Source organism: Urocitellus parryii, chromosome X, assembly GCF_045843805.1.
Source record: "Urocitellus parryii isolate mUroPar1 chromosome X, mUroPar1.hap1, whole genome shotgun sequence".
NCBI lineage: Eukaryota > Metazoa > Chordata > Mammalia > Rodentia > Sciuridae > Urocitellus > Urocitellus parryii.
Window position 1 is genome coordinate 68,759,453 of NC_135547.1, and position 24,024 is coordinate 68,783,476.

Here is a 24,024-nt window from a genome sequence, read left to right on the forward strand (position 1 = left end):
CCAAGGCAGAGACAGAAGAAGCTAGTCTGCCTCTCTCTGAACATCTGTCTCTTTTTTCTTTTGTCTCTGACTCTCTTTCAAGAGAGGAAAGAGCAGAACAAGTTAGTATGTGAAGCCAGAACCCTTGTAGAGTAGAAGTTAGGCAGACACAGAACACAAAGTTTCCCTAAGTATATCAGATATTGATCTCAGACAACCAAAACTCCTTTGTCAATTAGAAATTTAATGAAGAAAGCAGGGTACTGTGCAATACCATGAGCAATCTACATTGACCCAATATTTAACAGACAAAAGTTGCTAAGGAGTTATTTTCATTATGGTAAATGAAGACGAACCCATTATAAGGGATGAATGCTAAGGAAGTATTTGGACTTCATTTATAACAGAGAAAAGAGGACTGAATGTTTTCTTGTTGTGTTTGTTTTTTGCTTTTTATGTTTTGCACTGGGGATTGAACCCAGAGGTACTTTACCACTGAGATACATCCTCACACCATTTTATATTTTGAGACAGGGTCTAGCTAATCTGCTGAGGGTCTAACTAAATTGCTGAGGCTAGCTTTGAACTTGTGATTCTCCTACCTCATACTCCTGAGTCATGGGAATAGTGGTATGAGCCACCACTGAATGTTTTGTTTTATTTCATACAATGTTAAATTGTTATGACTACCACAAATGAGATCTTTTTAAAAAGCTTTATGACGCTTTGGCAATAAGTTTTATTCTGGATTGTTAAAAAAGTTTTCAGTTGTTGGGCTAGGGAAGTGACTCAGTAGTAGAGCACTTGCCTGGCACTTGTGAGGTCTGGTCTCTCTCTGCAACACTGGAGAAAAAAAGAGAAAAGAACGTTTTATTTGTCCAAATAACTTCCAGAAACTGGCTAGAATAAATCAAGCTGGCACCACACATGAGCAGACTTTAAACCAGTCTTGTTCTGAGTGTACTTGGTGAAACTTGAGGGTAACACTTAAACATAAACCTCTCCTTCCCCTCCAAAATTCTGAAGGTTGTGAAAGAGAGGTATGTGGAGCATAAGTAAATTTATTTTTAAAATGACAGATTAAACTGTATGTGTATCATGTACAACATACTGTGGTGAAGTATATGTATACATTACAGAGAGCTAAATCCAACTAATTAACATCTTCATTATCTCATAGCTTTAAATATTTTATTAGTGTATTATAACTAAACATAATAGTGGGTTCATTGTGACATATTCATACATGCACATAACACAATTTGTTCCATTTCATTCCCCAGTGCTTCCCCTTTCCATCCCTTCCCTACTCCCCTGATTCTCTTGTTCTATTCTATTGGTCTTCCTTCATTTTTTATTTTTTAACTGGTGCCTCATAATTATACCTAAAGTGGGATTCATTGTGATATATTTATATATGCACACAGCAAAAATTGGTCGAATTTATCCTCCACTATCTTCTCTTCTCCCTATATTGATTCCCTTCCTATACTTTAATGGCCTCCTTTCTATTTTTGTGAGATGTCTCATTTTATTCTTTCTTTCTCTATAGCTTTCACATGAGGAAACATTTGAACTCTTAATCTTTTTGGTTTATTTCACTTTCCATGGTGTTCTCTGGTTCCACCTATTATCTCCATTTACATTACAAAATTTCCCTTTGTCTTTAAGATGTCACATCCTTCCCTCCCCTTCTTTTTTTCCTTTTTATTAAATTACCTTCCACATATGAGAGCAAACATTCAAACTTTTAGTTTCTTGGTTTGGGTTATTTCGCATAGCATTATATTCTCCATATTCACCCACTTTACCAGCAAATGCTGTAATTCATTCCCTTTTTTTATGGCTGAGTAGATATCTCTCTCTCTCTCTCTGTATGTGTGTGTGTGTGTGTGTGTGTGTGTGTGTATTCTTGGTTATCAACATTCTCACTGGAGAAAGATGAAATCTTGGTGTGTAGTTTTGGCTTGCATTTCCCTGATTGCTAGAGATGTTGAGCTTTTTTTTTCATATATTTGATGGTCATATGTTAGTTTCCTTTGAAAAGATTCTGTTCAGGTATTTTGTCTACTTATGGATGGGGTTACATTTTTTTGGTTTAAATTTTTTTGAGTTCTGGTTATATTTGTGCTGTTTATCCCGGTTTGGAGGACTCGCTAGACAAGAATTTCTCTCTTTTATTTTTTTAAAGAGAGAGAGAGAGAGAGAGAGAGAGAGAGAGAGAGAGAGAGAGAGAGAGAATATCTTTTTTTTTTAGAAGGACACAACACAATGCTTTTATTTTTATGTGGTGCTGAGAATCGAACCCAGGTCACACCCATGCTAGGTGAGCATTCTACCACTGAGCCACAATCCCAGCCCCAAGAATTTCTCTCTTTCTTTAGGCTCTCTTTTTAGGCTCTTCATAATTTTCATTTTGAAAAGAAAATTTGCTTTTTAGTTTAATGGTATCCTATTTCTTGATTCTTGGTTTTATTTCTTGTGCTTTGGGGGTCTTGTTAAGGAAATAGTTGCCAGCACTTATATGATAGAATGTTGTCCCTATGTTTTCTTCTAGCAGTTGTAAATTTTCTTTTCTGATCACTAAGTCTTTGATCCATTTCAATTTCAGTTTTGTGTTGGGTGAGATGTAGGGGGTCTCGATTCATTTTTCTACATAAATAGCTCTCCAATTTTTCCAGCATCTCTTGTTAAAAGGCTGTCTTTTACTCAAAGTATATTTTTGACTCCTTTGTCAAATACCAAATATATGTATGTATGTATGTATGTATGTGGATTTGTCTCTCTGTATTATATTCCTTTACTTTGCTCCTTCTGGTAATTAATAACATGAAGCTTTTGTTACAATAGATCTGTATTTTAGTTCCAGATCTGGTATTTTGATGCTTTCTGCTTCAGTTTTCTTGCTTAGTATTGTTTTAAATATTATGGAACTGTTATGATTCCAAATGAATTTAAGAATTGTTCATTCTGAGTTCATTAAATGTGTGTATGGCCTTAGATAGTATGGCCATTTAGACAAAAACTGATTCTATCAAAGAATATGGGATGTCTTTTCATCTTCCAAAGTCTTCCTCGATTTCTTTCTTCTGTGTTCTATAATTTTCATAGTAGAGCTCTTTTAGTTCTTTGATTAGATCAATTCTCAAGGTTGTTTTGTTGTTTTTGTTTTGTTTTGTTGTTGTGTGAATGGGATGGCTTTTCTGATTTCTTCCTTGGCTGAATCACTGCTGGAGTAGAGGAAAGCTATTGATTTATGGGTGTTGATCTTATATTCTGCTTTGCTGAACTCATTTTTAAGCTCTAGATGTCTTCTGATAGACTTTTGGGTCTACTAGATATAGGAGCATATCATTGGAGAACAGATATTTTTATGTCTTTTCCTATTTGTAGCCATTTGATTTCCTTTCCTTCCTGATGACGTTTGCTAATGTTCCAAGGACTATATTGATTAGGAGTGGTGAGAGTGTACAACATTGTCTTATGCCTAATTTTAGAGGGAATGCTTTTAGTTTTCCCCACCTAGTGTGATGTTGGCTTTGGGTTTATCATAAATGTAATTTATGATGCTGAGGTAAGTTCCTTTGACCCTAGCTTCTCCGGTGTTTTTAACATGAATGGGAGCTAGATTTCATCAAAGGCCTTTTCTGAATCTATTTTGAATCCAAGATGATAATGTTATTCTTCTCATTAATTCTGTTTAATCTTTGAATTATGCTTATTGATTTCCATATGTTGTATCACCCTTTCATCTCTGGAATAAAACTCACTTGATCATGGATTATTATCTTTTTGATGTATTTTTATATTCAGTTTGCTCATATTTTATTAAGGGTATTTGCATCTATGTTCATCAAGCATATTGATCTGTATTTTTCTTTTTATTATGCATCTTTGTCTGGATTTGGATAAGTGTTATACTGGCTTCATAGAATGAATTTGGGAGTATTCCTCCCTTCCAATTTCATGGAATAACTTGAGAAAGATTGGTATTCGTTGTAAGATCTGGGAGACCTCAGCTGAGATTCCATCAGGTCCTGGGGTTTATGTTTTTAAGGCTTTTAATTGCAGTTTCAATTTTTTATTTGATATTGGTTGGTTTAAGTTTGTTATATCTTCTTGACTAAATATTTTTCTAGAAATTTGTAAATATCTTCCAGATTTTCCAATTTATTAGAATATAAATTTTTAAAGAGGATCTAATTATCCTCTGGATATCAGAAGGTTCTGTGATATATATCCGTGATATATATATATATATATATATATATATATCCTTGTACATGTCTGTTATCTTTGAGTCTTCTCAATCTTTCAGCTAGATTGACTAAGGGTTTTTTCCTATCTTTTCAAAAACTCTTCTTTGCACTGATCCTGTGTATCGTGATGTTTGTTTGTTTGTTGGTTTGTTTCCAAATTCATTGATTTCGGCTCAGATCTTAATTACTTCCTGTCTTATTCTGGTTTGGGGCTTAGTTTGTTCTTGTCTTTCTTGGGCCTTGTGGTCGAGCAAAAGCTTATTTATTTGGAATTTCTCTGATTTTTAATGTACATACTCAGTGCTATGAAATTTTATCTTAGAACTGGTTTCATAAAGTCCCAGTAATTTGGATCTTTTCTATCTTAGTTCTCATTCATTTTCTAAGAATTTCTTGATTTTTATTATCATTTCTTGTTTAGTTCATTCTTCATTTAAAAGTATATTCATGTGTTTATATGATTTCTATTCTTTTCCTTACTGTTGATTAATAGTTTCATTCCATTGTGCTCTGTTTGGATACATGGGATTACATCTATTTCTTTTGTATTTGCTAAGATTTGCATTGTGGCCTAGAATATGATCTACTTTGGAAAAAGTTCCACTCACATCTGAGAAGAAGCTAAATTCAGTTGTTTTGGAGTGAAATATGTAGAAATCCTTTAGGTACATTTGATTTATAGTATTACTTGGTTAGAGATATATTTATTAGCTTTATGTTTTAGTGAGCTGTCTATTAATGATAAGAGTTATTGAAATCACCCAGCATTATTTTGCTGGGGTCTATATTGAATTTAATATTTTTTCTATTTGAATAATTGGTTGTGTTGATATTTGAGGCTAAATGTTTAATATTATTATATCTTATTTGTTGGGAGCCAGCGACCGCACCCTGAATATGGCGCTGGTCTCTGCTTCCGCTTCGTTAGCGGTTAGAGTTGTTAGAAGTAAACAACTCCTTGTAAGGCTGTGGGGCTGGGCTCTGGCCTGCTTCCGCTGAGCTGTACCTATTAGACTTTCCTGCATGGTGCTACTTCATTGGCGAGGCTGGGTACTTAAGCTAGGGCAGACCGACCACTCTCTCTCTTGTTCCTGTTTTCTCATCATGATTCAAAGGTCCTGAGTAAACTGCTGAAAGAAGAATCCTGTGTCGTGTTTCCCTTGCCGGCGAGGGGTCGCGACACTTATTGTTGGATTATTTCTTTTACCAGGATACAGTGGCCCTCTTATTTCTTCTTACTAATTTTTGCTTGAAATCTTCTTTGTCAGATAATTTACTCCTGCTTGTTTTTATGGTCTACATGCATGGGATATTTTTACGATCCTTTAATCTTCAGCCTGGGAGTGATTTCACCTGTAGGTCAGGTCTCTTGTAAACAGCACATATTTGCTTCTTGTTTGTTTGTTTTTGTTTTTCGTCATTTTGATTCATTCTGCTAATCTGTATCTTTGAGTTAGGGAGTTGAGCTGGGTAGCATCCAGCATTAGTAAGAATATGTGTCTGGTATTTATTGCCATTTTGTATATTTGCTACATTTTATCCTGTCTTAATTTTCATTCAGTTGGTCTTTCTTCTATTGACCTTAATATGTTTGGGAGCTTTGAGATTTTATTTTCTTTTTTCTTTTCTCTTCTCTGAGTGAAGATTGTCTTTGAGTGTTTTCTGTAGTGCTTGCTTGGTACTCATGAATTCTTTTAGTTTATTCTTGTCATGGGAAGTTTTTATTTCCCCCTTGAATTTGAAACTGAGTTTTGCTGGGTATACTAAACTTTGCTAGAAATTTGTTGTTGTTGTTGTTTTCTATCAGGGCTTGAAATAACTCAATCCAGGCCCACCTTGGTGGGTATGAGAAATCATAAGTGAGCTTTATTGCTGTGCCTCCAAAGTTGACCTTATGTTTTGTACTTGCAGATTTCAATATTCCTTCATTATTTTCTATGTTTAGCATTTTTGATTATGATATGTCATGGTGAGCTTCTCATTTGAAAAGGTCTATTTGGGGAATAGAAGACTCCTGCATGTCATCGTCTATATCATTGCCAATGTGGACATTTTTTCCCTGCAACTTTCTCATTGAAAATGTTTTTTTTTAATTCCTTTAGTTTGAATCTCCTCATTCTCCTCCATCCCAATGATTCTCAGGTTTGCTCTTCCAATGTTGTCCCAGAGCTCTTGTATATTCTGGTCATGTTCAATATTTTTTCCTCTTATTGCATTTTGCATACTCAAGATCATATATCCTGTCTTCAAGGGCTAAGGTTCTATTGTCTATGCAGTCTTGTCTGTTAGTCATGCCTTTGTGCAAATTTATAATTTGATTGATTGTGTGTTTTCATTTGCAACAGTTCTGCTTGATTTCTTTTCACTAATTCTAGTTCCTTATCTTGTCTTTCATTTGCCATAATTTCTCTCTTATTTCCTTCCCCAGATCATCTTTAAATTCACTGAACTTTTTAATAATCAGTTTTCTGTAATCTTTCTCTGGGATCTATAACTAAGAACCTTTTTGTTGGCAGGGGGACATGGCTTTTAAACTTTATGGGGAGATTTGTTTACCTATTTCTTCATGTTTTCAGAGTTCCTAGACTCTCAAATCCATTGAGGTAAATTCCCCTACTTCTATTGTCTGTCTCCTTTTGTTTGTAATTGTCTCATTTGTTCTGAAACTTCTCTCTGTTTTTGATATATGAGTAGATGCCAAGGGTGGGAACTGAGGTCCCCCTCAGACTGTTCCTCCTTGAACACTTATTGGTTTTCTTTGTAGTTTTAAACTGCATTTGACTTCTGATTAGTAATGCTGAGCATGTTTCCAAAGTACATGTTTACTATGCAAATGCTTTCTTTTGATAAAATGTCTTTTCATGTCCTTTACTCATTTTTATCATTATTTGCTTTCTTGCTACTAGACTGAGTTGTATGAATCATTTGAATATTAACCCAGACTGACTTGTGTAAATATTTTGAATATTAACTGAGTATCAGATGGGTAGTTTGGACATATTTTTTTTCCATTCCCTGGATGCTATTATCATTTTGTTGGATGTCTCTTTGTGTGGATGCTTTCTTATTTAGGTATAATGCCATTAGTCTATTTTTGCTTTTGATGCCGTGTTTTTGGTGTCATTTATAAAAAAAAAAAATCATTGTCCATAGCAATGTGATAGAGCTTTACCCCAATTGGGTTTTTCTCTGTTTTTATATTTTTCTTGGGGGAGAGGGATGTTATATCTAAGTCTTTAATCCATTCTGAGTGGATTCTTGTTTAATGGCATGACTTTCTATTTTCATTCTTCATTGTGAAACTTCAGTTATCACAGTGCCATTTATTGACATGAACATCCTTTTTTCTCTCATGTGATCTTGCCAACTTTTTCAAGCATCATTTTGAGGCAAATGTGTGGGTTTATTTCTGGGTTGCCTATTTTGTTATATTTGTCTTAGGTGTCTGTTTTAATGGCAGTGACTTTCTGTTTTGGTTGCAACCATTGTGTGGGCCATTTTGAAGTTAGGTAGTGTAATGGCTCCTGCTTTGTTTTTCTTCCCCACCCCTTCATGATTGCTTTAATTCATCTTACGTGGTTCCTTTTGAATCTTAGGATGCATTTTTTGTTTGTTTGTTTGTTTGTTTCTATTTCTTGAAGAATGTCATTGCCATTTTTAAATGAATTGTATTGAATCTGTAGATGACTTTAGACAGTATGCATATATTAACATTAACTTTTCAATCTATGAATGTGAAATGTATTTCCATTTATTTCTTTCCTCTTCCAAATTTTCACCAATGTTTCGTGGTTGCCAATGTAGAGACCTTTCAGCTCCTTGTTTAAAATTTATTTCTAAGTATTTTATTTTTGAAGCTATTGTAAATATGATTGAATTCTTGACTTCTTTCTTCAGATTTCTCACACTCAGTGTACTGTAGGGACACTACTGATTTTTGCATGTTGATTCAGAATCTGACACTTTTACTAAATTCATTTATAAATCTGACTGGTTTTAGTAAAATAATTTGGAATTTTTTTATATAAGATTCTGATTATCTGCAAATATAGGCCATTCAAATTCTTCCTTTACAATTTGTATGGTATTTTTCTTCTCTCTTGCCCAATCACTCTAACACTTCTGCTACTATGTCAAATAGATACAGCAAGATTTCCATTCTTGTGTTGCTGTGGAACGTAGAGAAATATTTTGTCCACATTGAGTATCATGTTAAGTGTGGGTTTATCATAAATGACCTTATTGAGTTGAAGTACCTTTCTTCTGTAACTACTTTGTTGAGGCCTTTTATTATGAAAGAATGTTGACGTTTTGAAGACACACACAATTTAAATTGATGACTGACATTGCTCTACTGGAGACCAAAGCTGGTTTGTACAGCTAAATCTAGAACAGCTATGACATCCTCAATAATATTTATGATTTAAGACATACCACTCATGGTGTTAAGAGACCATATTACTCCAGTTTTGTTGTTATAACAAACTATATGAGATTGGGAACTTTATGATGAAAAGAAAATTATTTAGCTTACAGTTATAAAGCTTGGAGAGCATGCCACTGACTTCTGATTGGCTCTGTTGAGAACCTTCCTGCTCCGTGACAACATAGCAGATGACACTGTAGTGACAGCACGTTCAAGAGGGGGAGAACACAGCAAACCAGGAAGGAAAAGGAATTCAAGCACAAGGTTCACTCCCTTTATACATACTCTCTCATGTGCTGATCACTTCCAACAGTGACTACCTCAGTGACCAAATTAATAGGCATTAAGCCCACCTATTTTGGGTTCCACCACTTCTCAATGTTACCACATTGAGGACCAAGATTTTTAGTACATGCACTTTTGGAAGTCACACTCAAATCTTATCCAAATCATTTTAGAAACCTGGACAAAGAGAAGCATTGCAAAGAGAACAATGAAGGAAAACCTACTAGATGGCAAAAGTAGAATATATTAAATAATATGTTGCTTTGTTATGGTTAGATATTAGATATCCCACCAAAGATCATGTGTGAGACAATTTAAGAATGTTCAATATTTGAGGTATGAGAACCTTAATCCAATCAGAGCATGAATCCTCTGATAACGATTAACTGTGTGATAAATGTAAGCAGGTAGGGTGTGGATGGAGGAGGTGAGTCACAAGAGTGTGCCTTTGAAATTTAGTTTTCTGTAGTGAGAAGAATCAGTCTCTCTCTCTCTCTTTCCATTAAATCTCAGATGAGATATTGGACTTGGACTTTTGGGTAATTCCGGAACTGTTAAGACAATTGGAACACTTAGAAATAAACATAAAACTAAATCTACTTTGCTTTGTGACATAGGAATTTGCATTTGGGGCCAGGAGATGAATATTATGGTTTGGATATGTGGTATTCCCTGAAAAGCTCATATATAAATAATACAAAAACATTCAGAGGTAAAATGATTAGAGTATGAGAGTAATAATATAAAGAGTGGATTAATTCACTCATAGGGATTAACTGTGTGGTAACTATAGACAGATGTGGTGTGGGTGGAGGAGCTAGGTCATTGAGAGCATACCTTTTTTGTCTATATTTTGTCCCTAGGACCAGAATCCTCTTTGCTTCCTATTGTGATATCCTGAGCTGCTTTTCTCCACTATGTCCTTCCACCATGATGTTCTGCCTCACCATGGGAAAGAGCTATGAAGTTGGCCATCCATTGACTGAACATTTAAAAACCTAAGACTCCAATAAATATTTGTTTCCTCCTCTAATTTTGATATGGGTACTTTTGGTCACAGTGACCAAAAAATGCTGACTAAAACATCTTGCATTCTCTTGAAGTTCATTGCAATTCACAGAAAGTTATTTTGAATTCTTTCTTTTGCATTATATATATATCACCATCTCTTTATGATCACTCCTTGCACATTATTCTATGGGGTACTGGATCAATGTCTGTGTATTTACATAGTAGTTATTTATTCAAGTATTGCCATTATGCATGTGTGTGTGTGAATCCTTTCAAAAGCAAAACTACCCAGAAATACTGGGCAGAATACCTGGGAGGATCCCTAACCTGTGATTGCTGCAGGTGCTATACCAAAGTTGAGGGCTAAGCCTAAGACCAGGATGATGACAGATCTTGCATTGCCAAGCTACAATCATACAAACAATGATGGCTGGCTCACTGATCGTGCACATGGAGCAAAAATTGGGTAACCTTCATCCTAATCATTGGAATGATGTCAGAAGAGGTCTATAAGAGTCATGACTGTTATCAGTGTTGTGATAGGTAAATTGATGGCTCCCTGAAACGTCTAGAGCCTAATCTCTAGAATCTGGCCCAAGATAGTGGTGCCTGCTTTCAGAGGTGGGGGTCAGGTGGGGGGAGCCGAGCCATCGTGTTGGATGATGAGTTCAGTGATGAGCTCTGTGGCCTGCAGTGTGTGGCTGTCTGCTGACTTCAGAGTCTGGGTGAAGTTCTCTGGTGTAAACAGGCTATTGCACATAGGGGACTATGTCCGCTGCTGCAGGATCCCAGGATGGCAGCAGCCAGGGGAGCCCACGTTGGTAGATGGGTGTCCACACAGGAGTGGCGGCAGGAATTCCTGTGTGTGGGAAGCTACCGGGTGTCCTGTGTGGGAGCAGCATCAGTGATTTCTGCTAGGGTGGGTGGCCGAAAGTTTTGCATGGGTATTGATGGTTCTGCTTGGGTACCCAGTAGTCCTGTGTTGACAAGTATTTGGGAGACCTACTCTGACCTTGAGGCCTGGAGGCCTGGAGCCCTGACTGGGCATGTTGGCCATGATTCCTGTGTGGCAGCAGGAATGTCACTTGCAGAGAAGCAGTATTCTCACTACTTGAGTCCCAGGTCACAGAGAGACACAGAATGGTGCCTCCTTCTGGCCCGCCATCTTGGATCAGCCCAAAAGAGCCAATTTTAAAAAGAATGATGGATATGTTTATTTTTCAGAGATTTCAAAACGGCAAACCCTTGAAGTGGCAACTTCAGTACCACTGGTCACTTTTAGCCAAATTTACATAACCAAAAAGAGTAAGGTGGAAAGATTTGGAAGATTTGTACCCTGGCCACAAAAGTAGTGGAAATTTTCATAAAGATTCAGACAAGGAGGATGTGGTTGATAAAGGTATTAGTACTGATAAACAGAAGATAATAACAGATAACTGATAACAGAAGACAATCTTATTGTCATTAGGACAATAAGATGATGCCTCAAATTCAGGCAAGAAAATTTTGAGGCCACTGTTCCTATCACAAGATCAAAAGTTTAGAACTGCAAAATTGTTCAAGAATCTTCCAGGAAAGAATCCTTTTAAGTACGAGCTTTGGTATAACTTGAATGCCAAGGAAAGCCTCTAGATGTCTTTCCCCATGCTAAACTGGAAAAACAATTCATTGTCATAGCCATGGTTCAATCAATATCAGGTAAAGATCCTGCTGGGAGAAGAGCTTGGCATTGTACATGGGAATCAGGTTAAACATAGGTACTGAATGCAAGAGTAATGGATTCATGGCAGCTTCCTCTCTTATTTTGGAAGAAAGTCTGTGGAAACAAATAATGTGCCACAACATTGGAGTCATTGCTGAGAGTCACTGACAGGGTGAGGACCTTGCAAAGCTGTGGGAGTGAAGCCAAAATGGAGAATACAAAGAAGTTAAAAATCATCTTTTCAGACTAATCTCAAGAAACAACATCTGTCTGCCTGCATTCTCAGAGAACAGCTACTCAAGTGGCAATTAGCAAAGCTGTAGGGCTATAAGGGCAGGGCTGCTCAAGTACTTGGAACTTGCCTGACACTGTGTGTCTAAGATGTCAGACACTTTAATGCTTGCTTTTTTGGTTTTCTTCATGATCTATGCCGATTCTTCTTTTCTTTTTCCCTAGTCCTTCCTTTTGGAATAGCATTGTTGAACCTGTGCTGTCACTGTCACTCCATATTGAAAATATGTAACATATTTTTGGTTTTCACAGGGAGTCGCAACTGACAGTTAACCTTCAATCTCAGATGAGACTTTCCACTTAGATTCAAACAATTCTAAAACACCGAGACCCTGAGATACTAGAGTACAAAATGAATGCAGTTTTCATTGTGTGATAGGCATGAACCCACTGGGGGTTAGCAATGGAAGGCTAAGATTCAGAACTTGAATAACCCCAATGGACCTATATTCAAATATTTAGATCCCCAGGTTGGCAGTACTGGGAGATGCTGTGTACATTCTTGCATTTTCTCACACATGAACTTTTGGGGAACACTTCTTATGTAATCCATAACTCTAGGTCACTGGCACTGTGTCCTGATATTGGTACTGAACCTCATCATGTCTCTTTCTTTCTTTGCCACCATGCCATGGTGCGGTGGAGTTTTCTCTGTCATGCTCACTTTCATGACAACCTCTTTTGCCACAGACCCAAAGGCAATGGTTCCAAGTGATCATGGACTAAAAACTTCATCTTTGAGACAGAACCAAAATTTTCTTTCTATATGTTGATTTATCTTTTATTACAATAATAGAATGCTAAAATAGAAAATTTCTACTGAGAATTAGGATCCTTGTTGTTACAACACCTGATGATGTGATTAAGAAGCCCTTGGGACAAATTTGTAGGAGTTAGGAAAAGTTTGGAGGAACAGACTAGAGAAAGCCTAGAATGGTATAAACAGAGCTGCAGGAAAATCTGGTGAGGGTTCAGAAGACAAAAATCCTGACAGAAACATAGATGTTAAGTGTTATGCCCAAAGATTTCAGATGGAAGTAAAGACTCTACTGGAAATTAGAGTAGAGGATATCCATTACACCATGGCAGAAACTTGAATGCTTTATGTCAATGCCCTCCTGACTTTGTGAGAGCTGGAGCTCAGAAGTGATGAATTAATTAATGTGGTCAAAGAAATTTTAAGACAACACAGCATTTAGGAATTGGCATTGATATTGCTGGCTGCTATCATAAAGATTTACAGGGAAAGATAAGAGCAATGGAAAGCACATTGGACATATTTTTTAAATGTTCAGTTTGTTCAGAAAAGGATAACAGTTAAAGGTCTGCCGAGAAGAGTTCAGTTGCTGAAGAGATTATTGCCACTGAAAAGAAGCCAACTACCTTGCATTGGCTCAATAATAAAGATGAATCAAAGGCATCTCAGTATTGCCAGGTCTTACCCATCACAGGCTGGAAAGTATAAGTATAAATTTAAACAGAAGTTCATGCCTTGAGAAGACAGCCCTAAGAAACTCAGGTCACATATGGCTGGCTAAGCAGAAATTATTTTCCACAAGGTTTAGTTTCTAATGCTCAGTCATTAAGGCATTCAAGATCCCATTGTAGCTTTGATTTAAGTGGGCAGGTGGAACTTTGCTCCATCACATGCTCTTCATCATGATTTCAGGCAAAGGACCTCAATATCATCACATGATGATGGTTTGCCAGGGTTGTGGGGGTCATAGAGGCTTCCACTAGAATTTCAAAGGAAAGTGTGGCATATGATATGGTGTATGGCATGATCAAAATCCCAGAAAGTAGCCTTTGTCAGGGTAATGTATGAAGCTATTTGACTGAACCCAGAGCTGTAATGGAAAACTTGGAAAATTATGAATGCCAGCACAACAGAACATATGCCAAGGAAAGATGGGGGATAGGGGAATAAGGGGTAGTGAGATGCAGTCAAGAGTAGTGAGATGCAATCAAAGGGTACAAACTTTCAGTTATGAGGAATGTTTTACTGACTATTGTACTGTATGGCGGCCAAACTTAATAAAAATTAATTTCATATTTTAATGTTGCTAAAAGAATACATTACTAGTATCATCACCACAAATATGATATGTTGATGAGGTGATGGATGTGTTAAGTAGTTTTATGCTTTCTTCAATGAATACTTAGATAATTATGTCAAATATTCATTTGTCTATTCAAAATAAATATCGTTTTAAAAAATACCAATTCTAACTTAGGGAAGTGGGTTTCTGTTATAGTTTTGATGTGTATTTCCTTGATCACAAAGGTTATATATAATTATTTCATGTATTTACTGGCCATTTGCATTATTTCTTTTGAGAAATACCTATAGAGATCATTTTAGTTTTAGTTGGATTATTATTAGCTTTTTTGTGGAAGCTATCAACCTGAATTTAGAATAGTTATTAATAGGGGTTAGGAAGAATGTGGGGGGGGGGCAGGAGAAAAAGGAAGATCAGATTTGATAGGTGCATGCTGTCTGTATGTAAGGAAATATCACCCCATTAACATGTGCAATTAATACATGCTAATCAAAATAATAAAGGTAAAAAGTAAACAACAAAATAAAATTGTGGGGGTGGGGATCTAGGGATTGAACTCAGGGACATTCGACCACTGAGCCACATCCAGACTATATTTCGTATTTTGTTTAGAGACAGGGACACACTGATTTGCTTAGTGCCTTGCTTTTGCCAAGGCTGGCTTTGAACTTGTGATCCTTCTACCTTAGCCACCCAAGTCACTGAGATTACAGGTCTGTGCCAGTTTACCTGTCAACAAAATAAATTTTAAAAAATTAAAAAAGAACTAAACAAACAGATATTTCTCAAAAGAACACAAACAAATGACCATTAATCTTATGGGACAAAAGAGTTGAACATCATTATTCTCCACTGAAGCCCTTGTTTAGTGTTGGCTAACAAACAACTAATAACTGGGGGATGATTTACTTTTGTGTCTAAGACCAACTAGTCTCCCAGTCTGCCAAGTTGCTCTGTATAAGTTTTGGTACATTCCTTCCACCAAGCCTAAGCAATTGTCAGCTCCATTTTAGTGTTCATTTTGTACTTGTACAGAATTTCATGTTCAACTTGAGTAGAGAGCTTAAGGTCCTTTAAGGTCTTTAGCATGGACACAAGCCTATGCATATGCCAGCCCTTTTAGAATTTCAATCATATGTAGGAACTTGTCCAAGTTCCTATGGATATAGACACCTCAATTCCCACAACTCCCTTTCATCATTTTGTTTAACTATGGGTTTCCCTAGCTATTTATCTATTGAGACAGTCCGCTGTGATCACAACAAATTACCTCTAGTAATTTTTGACTTTTACAACTTGGAAAAATATTTCCCACTGTAGAAACACTTCTGAGTCAATAAAATGAAGAAAACTTCATGAGTGGTGGCTTTGGGGGTAATCTCGGGAAAGGTTATTTCTTTGAGTTCCAACCTTTTGCTATCCCTTCTGTCAGGCATCAGGCTGCTTGTTTCCACTGTGATGACAGGTTGTTGGCTTTGAAGGCTATCATAAATAAGAGGGTGAAGTAGAAATAGGAAAAGTTCAAATACTCAAAAAGAATACTGCTCGTATAATATTCAGTCATTTATATAAATTCTTCCTGGTATTCTCCAAGCCTTTGTTCAGTGCCCAGAGTTATGTAAATGTTCACACCAACATATTATTGCCAGTTTTCTGGTGACCTTTAAGAAGTAGAGTGTTTCTCTTCCTTTCCACTAATGCCATAATTAAATTTAAATGAAGAATATATTTTCTCCAGGAATATGGGGGTTTGTGTAAATTATTCTAAGTACAGGAAGATACTTTTCGAGATGTTTGCTAAATAGAAACTGCAATTCATCAATAGTATTGAAAAGTAAAAAAACAAAATGCTGCTTTTGGTGGAGCATGGGTTACATTTAGCTCAAGCGGTGAACTGAGATCAAATCAAAAGCATCTTCTAACAATTTTGCAGTCCCTTCCTTTTCTCTGAGGCAAGAGGGTCTATGGGAACTAGAGACACTGATTTCTAGGTTTCTGAAATGTCCTTGGAATCCAAAGTCACAGTGATATGAAACACTGTCCCTCTCCCAGAACTCTTTCAAATTTCTTCTAGAAGTAAGAATTGATTCATTTTCAGTTCAGTAATATCAGATCTACCTTGTCTGTTCTCTAGCATTCTCTGCAGCTTCACATGTATCACGGGACACAAAAAAATGGGTATGTTGCCAGTGCTTTGTACCTGCCAGCCACAATACATATAATAACCATTTATCCCACACATCTGTACTCTTGGAACCATTATTTGTCCATTTTTGAGATGGGTGAGCAACAAAGGGGCTGAAGATTAGTTCAAGGTCACATACTCGTGATCAGGCAAGTTTTCTGTACTGTGAACCTAATCTGAATCGTTCTTAAGTGTTCCCTGTGTTATCACTTGCCGTTAAGTGTCCCTAATTCACAACCAGTTTATGTAGTGCTTTATGTTGTGCTTCCATCTGAATTCTGTCATTAGCCTAGAAGACAGGGATGAATGTCAAGTATGATATATTAAGAGCACATTTAAAAATCTTTAATAATTAAATGAAATTAAAATATAATTTAATTTAAAGATGAAATCATATTACAATAAATATTTCAATAATATTTATAAATGTTTTACATATTTCTGGTTTGGAGTAAAGATGGCAAAGATGCAGTTTTCCATTCTTCCACTAAGTTCAGTTAAAACACCCAAATATAAACACACACACAGACACACACACACACATATGAATACATATATTTACTTATACATTTGCATATAAATGATGTATACATAAAATAAACAACAAGAGCATGAAAGGTGTTGAGAAGAAGGGCAACCAGCTAGAGAACTTGGAGTCAGTGAAACCAGGTGGTCATTCTTTTGGGGTATATTTGTTTGTATCTTTCTTTCATATAGCCCAGACTAGAGTGGGATCCAGAAATGCAGCATCCTTGAAAGGACAACAGACATAGAGAAGAAAAGATCCTCCAAAATATATAACTCCTTAACCAAAATATCATGAAAGAGACAGCCTAGCAGCAGAGAAAATTCTATATAAGAACTGTGACACACCAGAGGAAAACAGTGGTCTTGCAATATGGCCCGTTGCAAATAACACAGGATGAGAAACTTAAAGTTCTACCCTCATAGTGCTGAAATCATATGTCCTAACCGCCTTATCCCCACTAGAGTGGTATCATTAAAAGTTGGGTGGGAAGCCAGGCCATTCATGCACATTAGGCAAAAATTAGGTAACCTTCACCTTCATCATTGGAATGATGTCAGAAGAGGACTACAGGAGTCATGACTGTCAGTTTACCTATCACAGTCAGTGCTGTGATAGGTAAAATGATGGCTTCGTGATGGGTCTATGGCCTAATCCTCAGAATCTGTGAATACGCTACCTTACCTGGAAAAATATTATTAAATTTGCAGATGGCATTTTTACTGCTTATAACCTGAATTTCAGACATGACGATTTTCCTGGATTATCTCAGTAGGACTCCTAGTCACATGAGCTCTCAAAAGTATAAGAGGGAGGCAAGAGATGGGATATGTGAGCACCCTGGCCCTTCACTGCTGGCTCTGCAATTGGAGAAAGGTGGCCATAGAAACAAAGGCTATAAATGGTAGTATATAGAAACAGAATGGATCTTAACTTTCAGGCACTTACCACATGTTCAACGATATCTTCTATTATCTCTAAGGCTTTTCTGGTGGTAGAGTAGTGCTACTTTGCAGATATAGGAAGGAAGATCAGGGACCTCAATCCCACTACCACAAGGAATTTAAATTCACTAACTACCGATGTAAACAGAAAATAGATCCTCCCAGAGCTTCTGGAAAAAACATGGCCTGATAAGACCTGGATTTTTGATGAGTGTGACACAGACCTGGAAAACTGTAAGACAATGTGTTATTTTAAATGAGGATAGGTTTGAGGCAATTTGTTGAAGCAGCAAAGAGAAATAACAAGTTCCCAAGAGTATCGAGCTTTCCACCCTCATGCACTTTCAACAGAACCCACGTAGGGCAACGTTAATCAGGCGCTTTTCTCCCCCAGGGTATCAACCCCAACGTGGACCGAGAGGGGAACATGGATTTCCACTTCCAACTGACAACAGTGAACTTCCTCCACTCTCTGGCCTAGTGGCAGAGGAGGGGTACTGAGACAGAAGATTTAAGTAACACACAGAGCCTTGTAACACCCCCAAATGTCCAAATGCAACAGAAGTTCACTTGTCATGCCAAGAACAAGCAAAACCTCAACTTTAATGAGAAAAGATCATGAGTGGTCTGAGATGACACAGATATGTAGAATTTACTGACAAGGCTTTTGAAGCAGCCATCATTAAATCACTTAAAGGGGAAATTATGAAAACACTTGAAAGAAAATAAAAGAATAGGAAGTATCACCAAAGCTAGAGAAGATTCAAGAAAATACAATGGATCCTTCACAAATTAAAAAATTATATATATATATATATATATATATATATATATATATATATATATATAAAATCAGGAGAAAGCATAGAATTGTATGCAAAAAGCATTTACTTCCCTTGAATTCTCTAAATTCCATTGGATGTTTGAAGCAAAACCCATAACATCATCTGCAGTTCTCAATGTAGAAAAATTATTTGACCAAGCAATGTTTTAGTGAAACACTGTAAAATAAATGTTAGTAATCAATTCTTAATGTACTGAGTACTTAGCACATGTTCAATGATATTTTCTATTATCTCTAAGTCTTTTCTGGTGGTAGAGTAGTGCTACTTTGCATATATATAGAAGCTAAGGCTCTCAGGCCCCTCATGACTGAGTGAGTGACTGAGTGAGCATGTGAGAGCTAGGATTGTTAAGCAGGGAATTTGGTTAAACCACTGAATGTGAATTGTTTGTGAAAAATTGCCTAACATATATTGAGGAACACAGGTTTCTGAGTATTGAAGATTTTTTTGTTGCACTGTTCACACATCTCCTATATCTATGTATTTGGAAATCACTGGAGACCATCTCTCTTCTAAGAAATAAACAGTTCACAGATATCCAATGACGTGGAATGAATGATGACACATAACCCATGAAAGTTATACATCCTAGTTTATCTTTTTTTTTTTTCTGAAACAAATCCATGAAGGACAGGTTCTGTGTCGGTGTATGGCAGTGACAGTTTTTATGCAGATGTAATAAAAATTGTGGTTTGAGACCTATAAAATCTCATCTTCCTGTGATTGTGCACCTTCGGGAAAATTACATATTTAACTGCTTGATGTGAAAGGCCACGTACGGCTACCATTTATATATCTACCTTTGAAGACAATGTGCAATGGTGTAAGTTTGCTGAAATTCACTAAAAGTGACTTAGATTTACATTTGCAATGCAGAAATTTTGACTATGTCATATTGGAAAGGTAACTTAACCACTCTGATACTTAATCATTTCCCATGTTCAATGAGGATGTAAGAATGGATACGTGGCATCACGTTTGTGATGATCAAATGAAGAAAACTATGCATTATAAAGCATTAAGAATATTTATGCTATTCAGTAGATCTTAGATTCCTGCTCTATCACGACCCTTCAATCTCCAGGGCAAAATAACCAGTTTAGTTTTAACTTGCAATGACTGTTGAGGTCTTAAATTGTGTCCAAATGGACCCTGACTTGGGGTAGGTCATCCTTTGCACAAATATGTATTCATGGTATCATACCCTACTTCCAAGCCACTACAAGTAATAAGGCAGTAAAGAACATTCAATCCATCCAATGGCAATAAAAACAAAAATCCAGTAATAAGAAAGGTTAATGCAAGAGAAAAAGAGTAAAAAACAAAGAAACAAAGAAACAAACAAACAAACAAAAACAGGTAATTTGGAAGCGGATGTAAGATGACAGAACCAACTACAAATATAAAAATAATTGGGATGAATTCTGAATGGATATATATGCTTGATCTTTAAGGAGCAAAATCTAAGTCATGATGAAGGATTAAAAGTCATGATGAAAGATTAAATGTAAATTATTATGTACAAATATTTAATGATTTTAAGTCTCTTTTATTTATTGGTTGTTTTTAGTTATTCATGGCAGAATCCACTATGACATAATTATATAAGCATGGAATATATCTCATTATTGTTAGAATCCCATTCTTATGGATGTACATGGTGGTGGGATTCACTGTGTTGTACATGGACATGAGAATATTATGTCAGATTCATCCAACTGTCTTTCTTTCTCTATCTCCCATACCTCCCCACCATACCCCATTGTCTAATCTACTGCACATTGTTCATTGTTGGTGGGACTGCAAATTGGTGCAGCCAATTTGGAAAGCAGTATGGAGATTTCTTGGAAAGTTGGGAAGGGAACCACCATTTGACCCAGCTATTCCCCTTCTCGGTCTATTCCCTAAAGACCTAATAAGAGCATGTTACAGGGACACTGCTACATCGATATTCATAGCAGCACAATTCACGATAGCAAGACTGTGGAACCAGCCTAGATGCCCTTCAATAGATGAATGGATAAAAAAAAATGTGGCATTTATACACAATGGAGTATTACTCTGCATTAAGAAACGACAAAATCATAGAATTTGGAGGGAAATGGATGGCATTGGAGCAGATTATGCTAAGTGGAGCTAGCCAATCCTTAAAAAAACAAATGCCAAATGACTTCATTGATATAAGGGGAGTAACTAAGGACAGGGTAGGGACGAAGAGCTAGAGAAGAAGATTAACATTAAACAGGGATGAGAGGTGGGAGGGAAAGGGAGAGAGAAGGGAAATTGCATGAAAATGGAAGTTGATCCTCAGGGTTATACAAAATTACATATAAGAGGAAAGGAGGGGTAAGAGAAGAAATGATTTACAGTAGAGGGGGTAGAGAGAGAAGAGGGGAGGGGAGGGGAGGGGAGGGGAGGGGGGAGAGTAGAGAATAGGATAGACAGCTGAATACATCAGACACTAGAATGGCAATATGTAAATCAATGGAAGTGTAACTGATGTGATACAGCAATCTGTATACGGGGTAAAAATGGGAGTTCATAACCCACTTGAATCAAACTGTGAAATATGATATATTAAGAACGGTGTAATGTTTTGAACTACCAACAATAAAAAAAAATTTAAAAAAGGAAAAAGATGTAATTGGGAAGAGAAATATAAACCCATAAAAAATTCTGGTTTCAAATCAGTAAAATGCTACTCTTGTAGAGTTATTTTTTATTTGTAAATCTTGGTGTAGATTTTTACACTTCTCCAAAGTATATGTTTATTACGCGTATGAATTCTTAAACAGAGTTTTAAAAAATTCTTTGACATTCTTTCACCACAGTCACTCAATGAAATGAAACAAGGTGGACATTTGGCAGGGAGCAAGAGAATGACAGTATTTAAATTAGCAGTGACAGTAATTAAATTACCAGTAGTCATGAACCAATCCACCACCTAGCCCCCACATACAGTTTGAAAAGCAAAAGATTCTGAAGAGCAAAGACCATGAGCTTGCTTAAAGAGCACTTTCTGGTGAAAAGATAATTCTTGACGGTGCCACACACAAATATGTATTTAGTAAAAGAATATCCTCATAGAACAAACTGCTTCCTACCACTCAGTCCCAAAGTACGGTTTTATACATTTTGAAATGACTTTCTGGGATTAATATGCTATGAAAATTGAAGTAAGTTCCAATTTGCATCAAGATGATCTTTCACTGAAGACCAACCAACACAAAGAAGACATCTGTGTAGTCTGCATGGGTACACGCAATGGGAAACTACGGAAAGTAAGCAGTGCAATCATTGGCAGGAAATATGGGAAGGGGGGGGCAAGGAATGAAACCAGTGTTGGTGGTGTTAATGAGTGGAGCATAGGAGCTCTAAAAGTGCCAACTGAAAGAGGAGTCAGAATATACCTTCAACATCCACTTAATTGAACTACAGGAAAGCCATGTTTTAAAGAGTTTCACGAAGAGTAGAGTAGGTAAAGCTCAGCTTCTCTCTAAAGTCCGTTGGTCTTTGTCTTCTCAGAAATTATGTGGCAGTTGATGGAGGGTAAACCAGGTGGACAGGTTGCCACATTAACAGCACAGTTAAGTTCTGGAGGTGATTTGGCTTTGAAATGTATGCTCCTCCTATGCCCCTGTAAACAGTTTCAAGCGTTAGGGCCTACACTTCAATAAAACCTGTGCGCATCATCACAGATCAGCAAGTCCCATTGTCATAAAGGCAGCTGGCATCTGGGGCACACTGCCCACTCCTGAGCAGAGGGAAGACCTGCTCAGCTTTCCGGGCTTTTGCAAGAGTCCTCACTCTGGGCAGTGCCCCTCTCCCGGGGGATGTACAGGAAATTACATGCCATGTATAAGGGGAAGAACACATCTTGGTTCTCTAGGTTCACTACCTCTAGTTCTTGATCCTTTCTTAGGGAAAGCATCTGATATTCTGTATCCCTCCTAAAAGTGGCTCTTCCATTCCTGTCCAAAGAGACAAGTCGCAGGCGGAATGCAACTTTTCTCTGCCAGAGTAAGCTGACCCCAAGACCACAGGACTTGTTCAGTGCACTGCGACGGAATACAATGCGACGGTTGTTGTAGCACACCACCAGGTCCCAGCCAAAGTTAAAGCCTGCCCACCTCCAGCTGCATTGTTCATCTCTTTGGAGCTGGCCCCCACACCGCATGCTGTTTCCTTGGAGGTCAGACACGTGGACATCCACAGGCCCAATCTCCTTTGTCTGCTCAGCCCGAAGAAGCGCTAGCCACTGCTCTTTGTATACCGGGGTCAACCATGCGGCAGGGATCAGTGCATCCTGGTCAATAACGTGTGCGGATGGCAGATCACAGATGATGTAGGCTAGCCGCAGCTGCTGGAACACTGGAATGAAGGCTCTGCCCTGCTCAGTCTCCAGAAAAGGTGCACCTTCTGACTCCCCTCTATGCCTGGCAAACCACGAGTTGGCATCAGGCAGTAATGCTCTTCGGGTGCCCCTCCATGTGGGCTGCAGCTGTAGGAACGTCCACTTTTTCAGTGTGGTGTATATGTCCATCTCCACCTCCATCACCAAGAGATCTGAAGAGGCAATAAGCTCTCTCATGAGATCCAGACTGACTTCCATCAAAAGTTCCTCATTACGCTGGGTCATCAAGTTGTCCAACAGCCACTGGTGGCAAATGGTCCTGATGTCCTGAAGCCCATAGTTCTCGGCTGAGTAGTAGTAGTTGCACACACTCTGGGCACTGACAGTGTCCTTCATGATCTCCCTGCACTGTTGAATTAGCTCGTCCAACTGAAGCATGCTGGCAGTGGCCAGGATGGCAACAACTCGACAGGGAGGGATGATCATGGAATCGCGGTACAAGGAGCCCAAAACTTCATGCAAGGCCTCACAATCAATGTTCTCATCAGGCATCTGTATCTCTATGGTATTCATGTGTGTCTCCCGCCAGGCGCCGCTGAACATGCTAGCAAAGTACCCTGCCTGGCACAGGTAGACCCTGTGTAAGTTCCACTCCTCCCCCAATGCACGGATCTGTATGTCGCTGCCCTCACCCCTCAGGAAGAGCGCCTGGTAAATGGACCTGGACTTGTCCTTGATCCTCTCCCTGCGAGGAGCTTTGGCCAGCGGCCCTCCTGGGCTGGTCTTCCGCTTGCGGCCTACCTGACTGGTGGAGAGTTGGGCTTCTTCACCCTCCTCCTCCCCCTGCACCACTGCTGCTTCCATCTCCACTGCCTCCTGCCCATCTCTAACAGCACCTGGCTCCTCTGGGGCACGATCCCGCCTGAGCCACATCATCCGACTGCTTAGTGCCCCCATGGTCTGTGAACCTCAAGGGCCGCGATTGCCCGGGGGGCTGCTGGGAAATCTTACGTCTGCCCCAACGTCAACACTGACGCCAAGACAAGCCACGCCCCACTCTGCCCTCAACCCTATTGAACAAGGGCGCACTCTACCAGGGAGGACCACACTGTGCACCTTCCCTTCCAAAATACTGCCTCTGGGGCTCCCTTCACAGG

General features: G+C 38.0%; 1 protein-coding gene across 1 annotated transcript; it reads right to left on the reverse strand.

Annotated features, from left to right (window-relative positions):
• Window positions 1-22,288: 22,288 nt before the first annotated feature.
• Window positions 22,289-23,824, reverse strand: LOC144250680 (germ cell-less protein-like 1). The gene has a single exon (XM_077793634.1). The coding sequence runs from the start codon at window positions 23,822-23,824 to the stop codon at window positions 22,289-22,291; it is 1,536 nt and encodes a 511-aa protein (XP_077649760.1).
• Between the last annotated feature and the right edge of the window lie 200 nt (window positions 23,825-24,024).

Bases quoted from the DNA above. Each gene is read 5' to 3' on its own strand.
- LOC144250680 (XM_077793634.1), bottom strand. From the start codon at position 23,824: ATGGGGGCACTAAGCAGTCGGATGATGTGGCTCAGGCGGGATCGTGCC.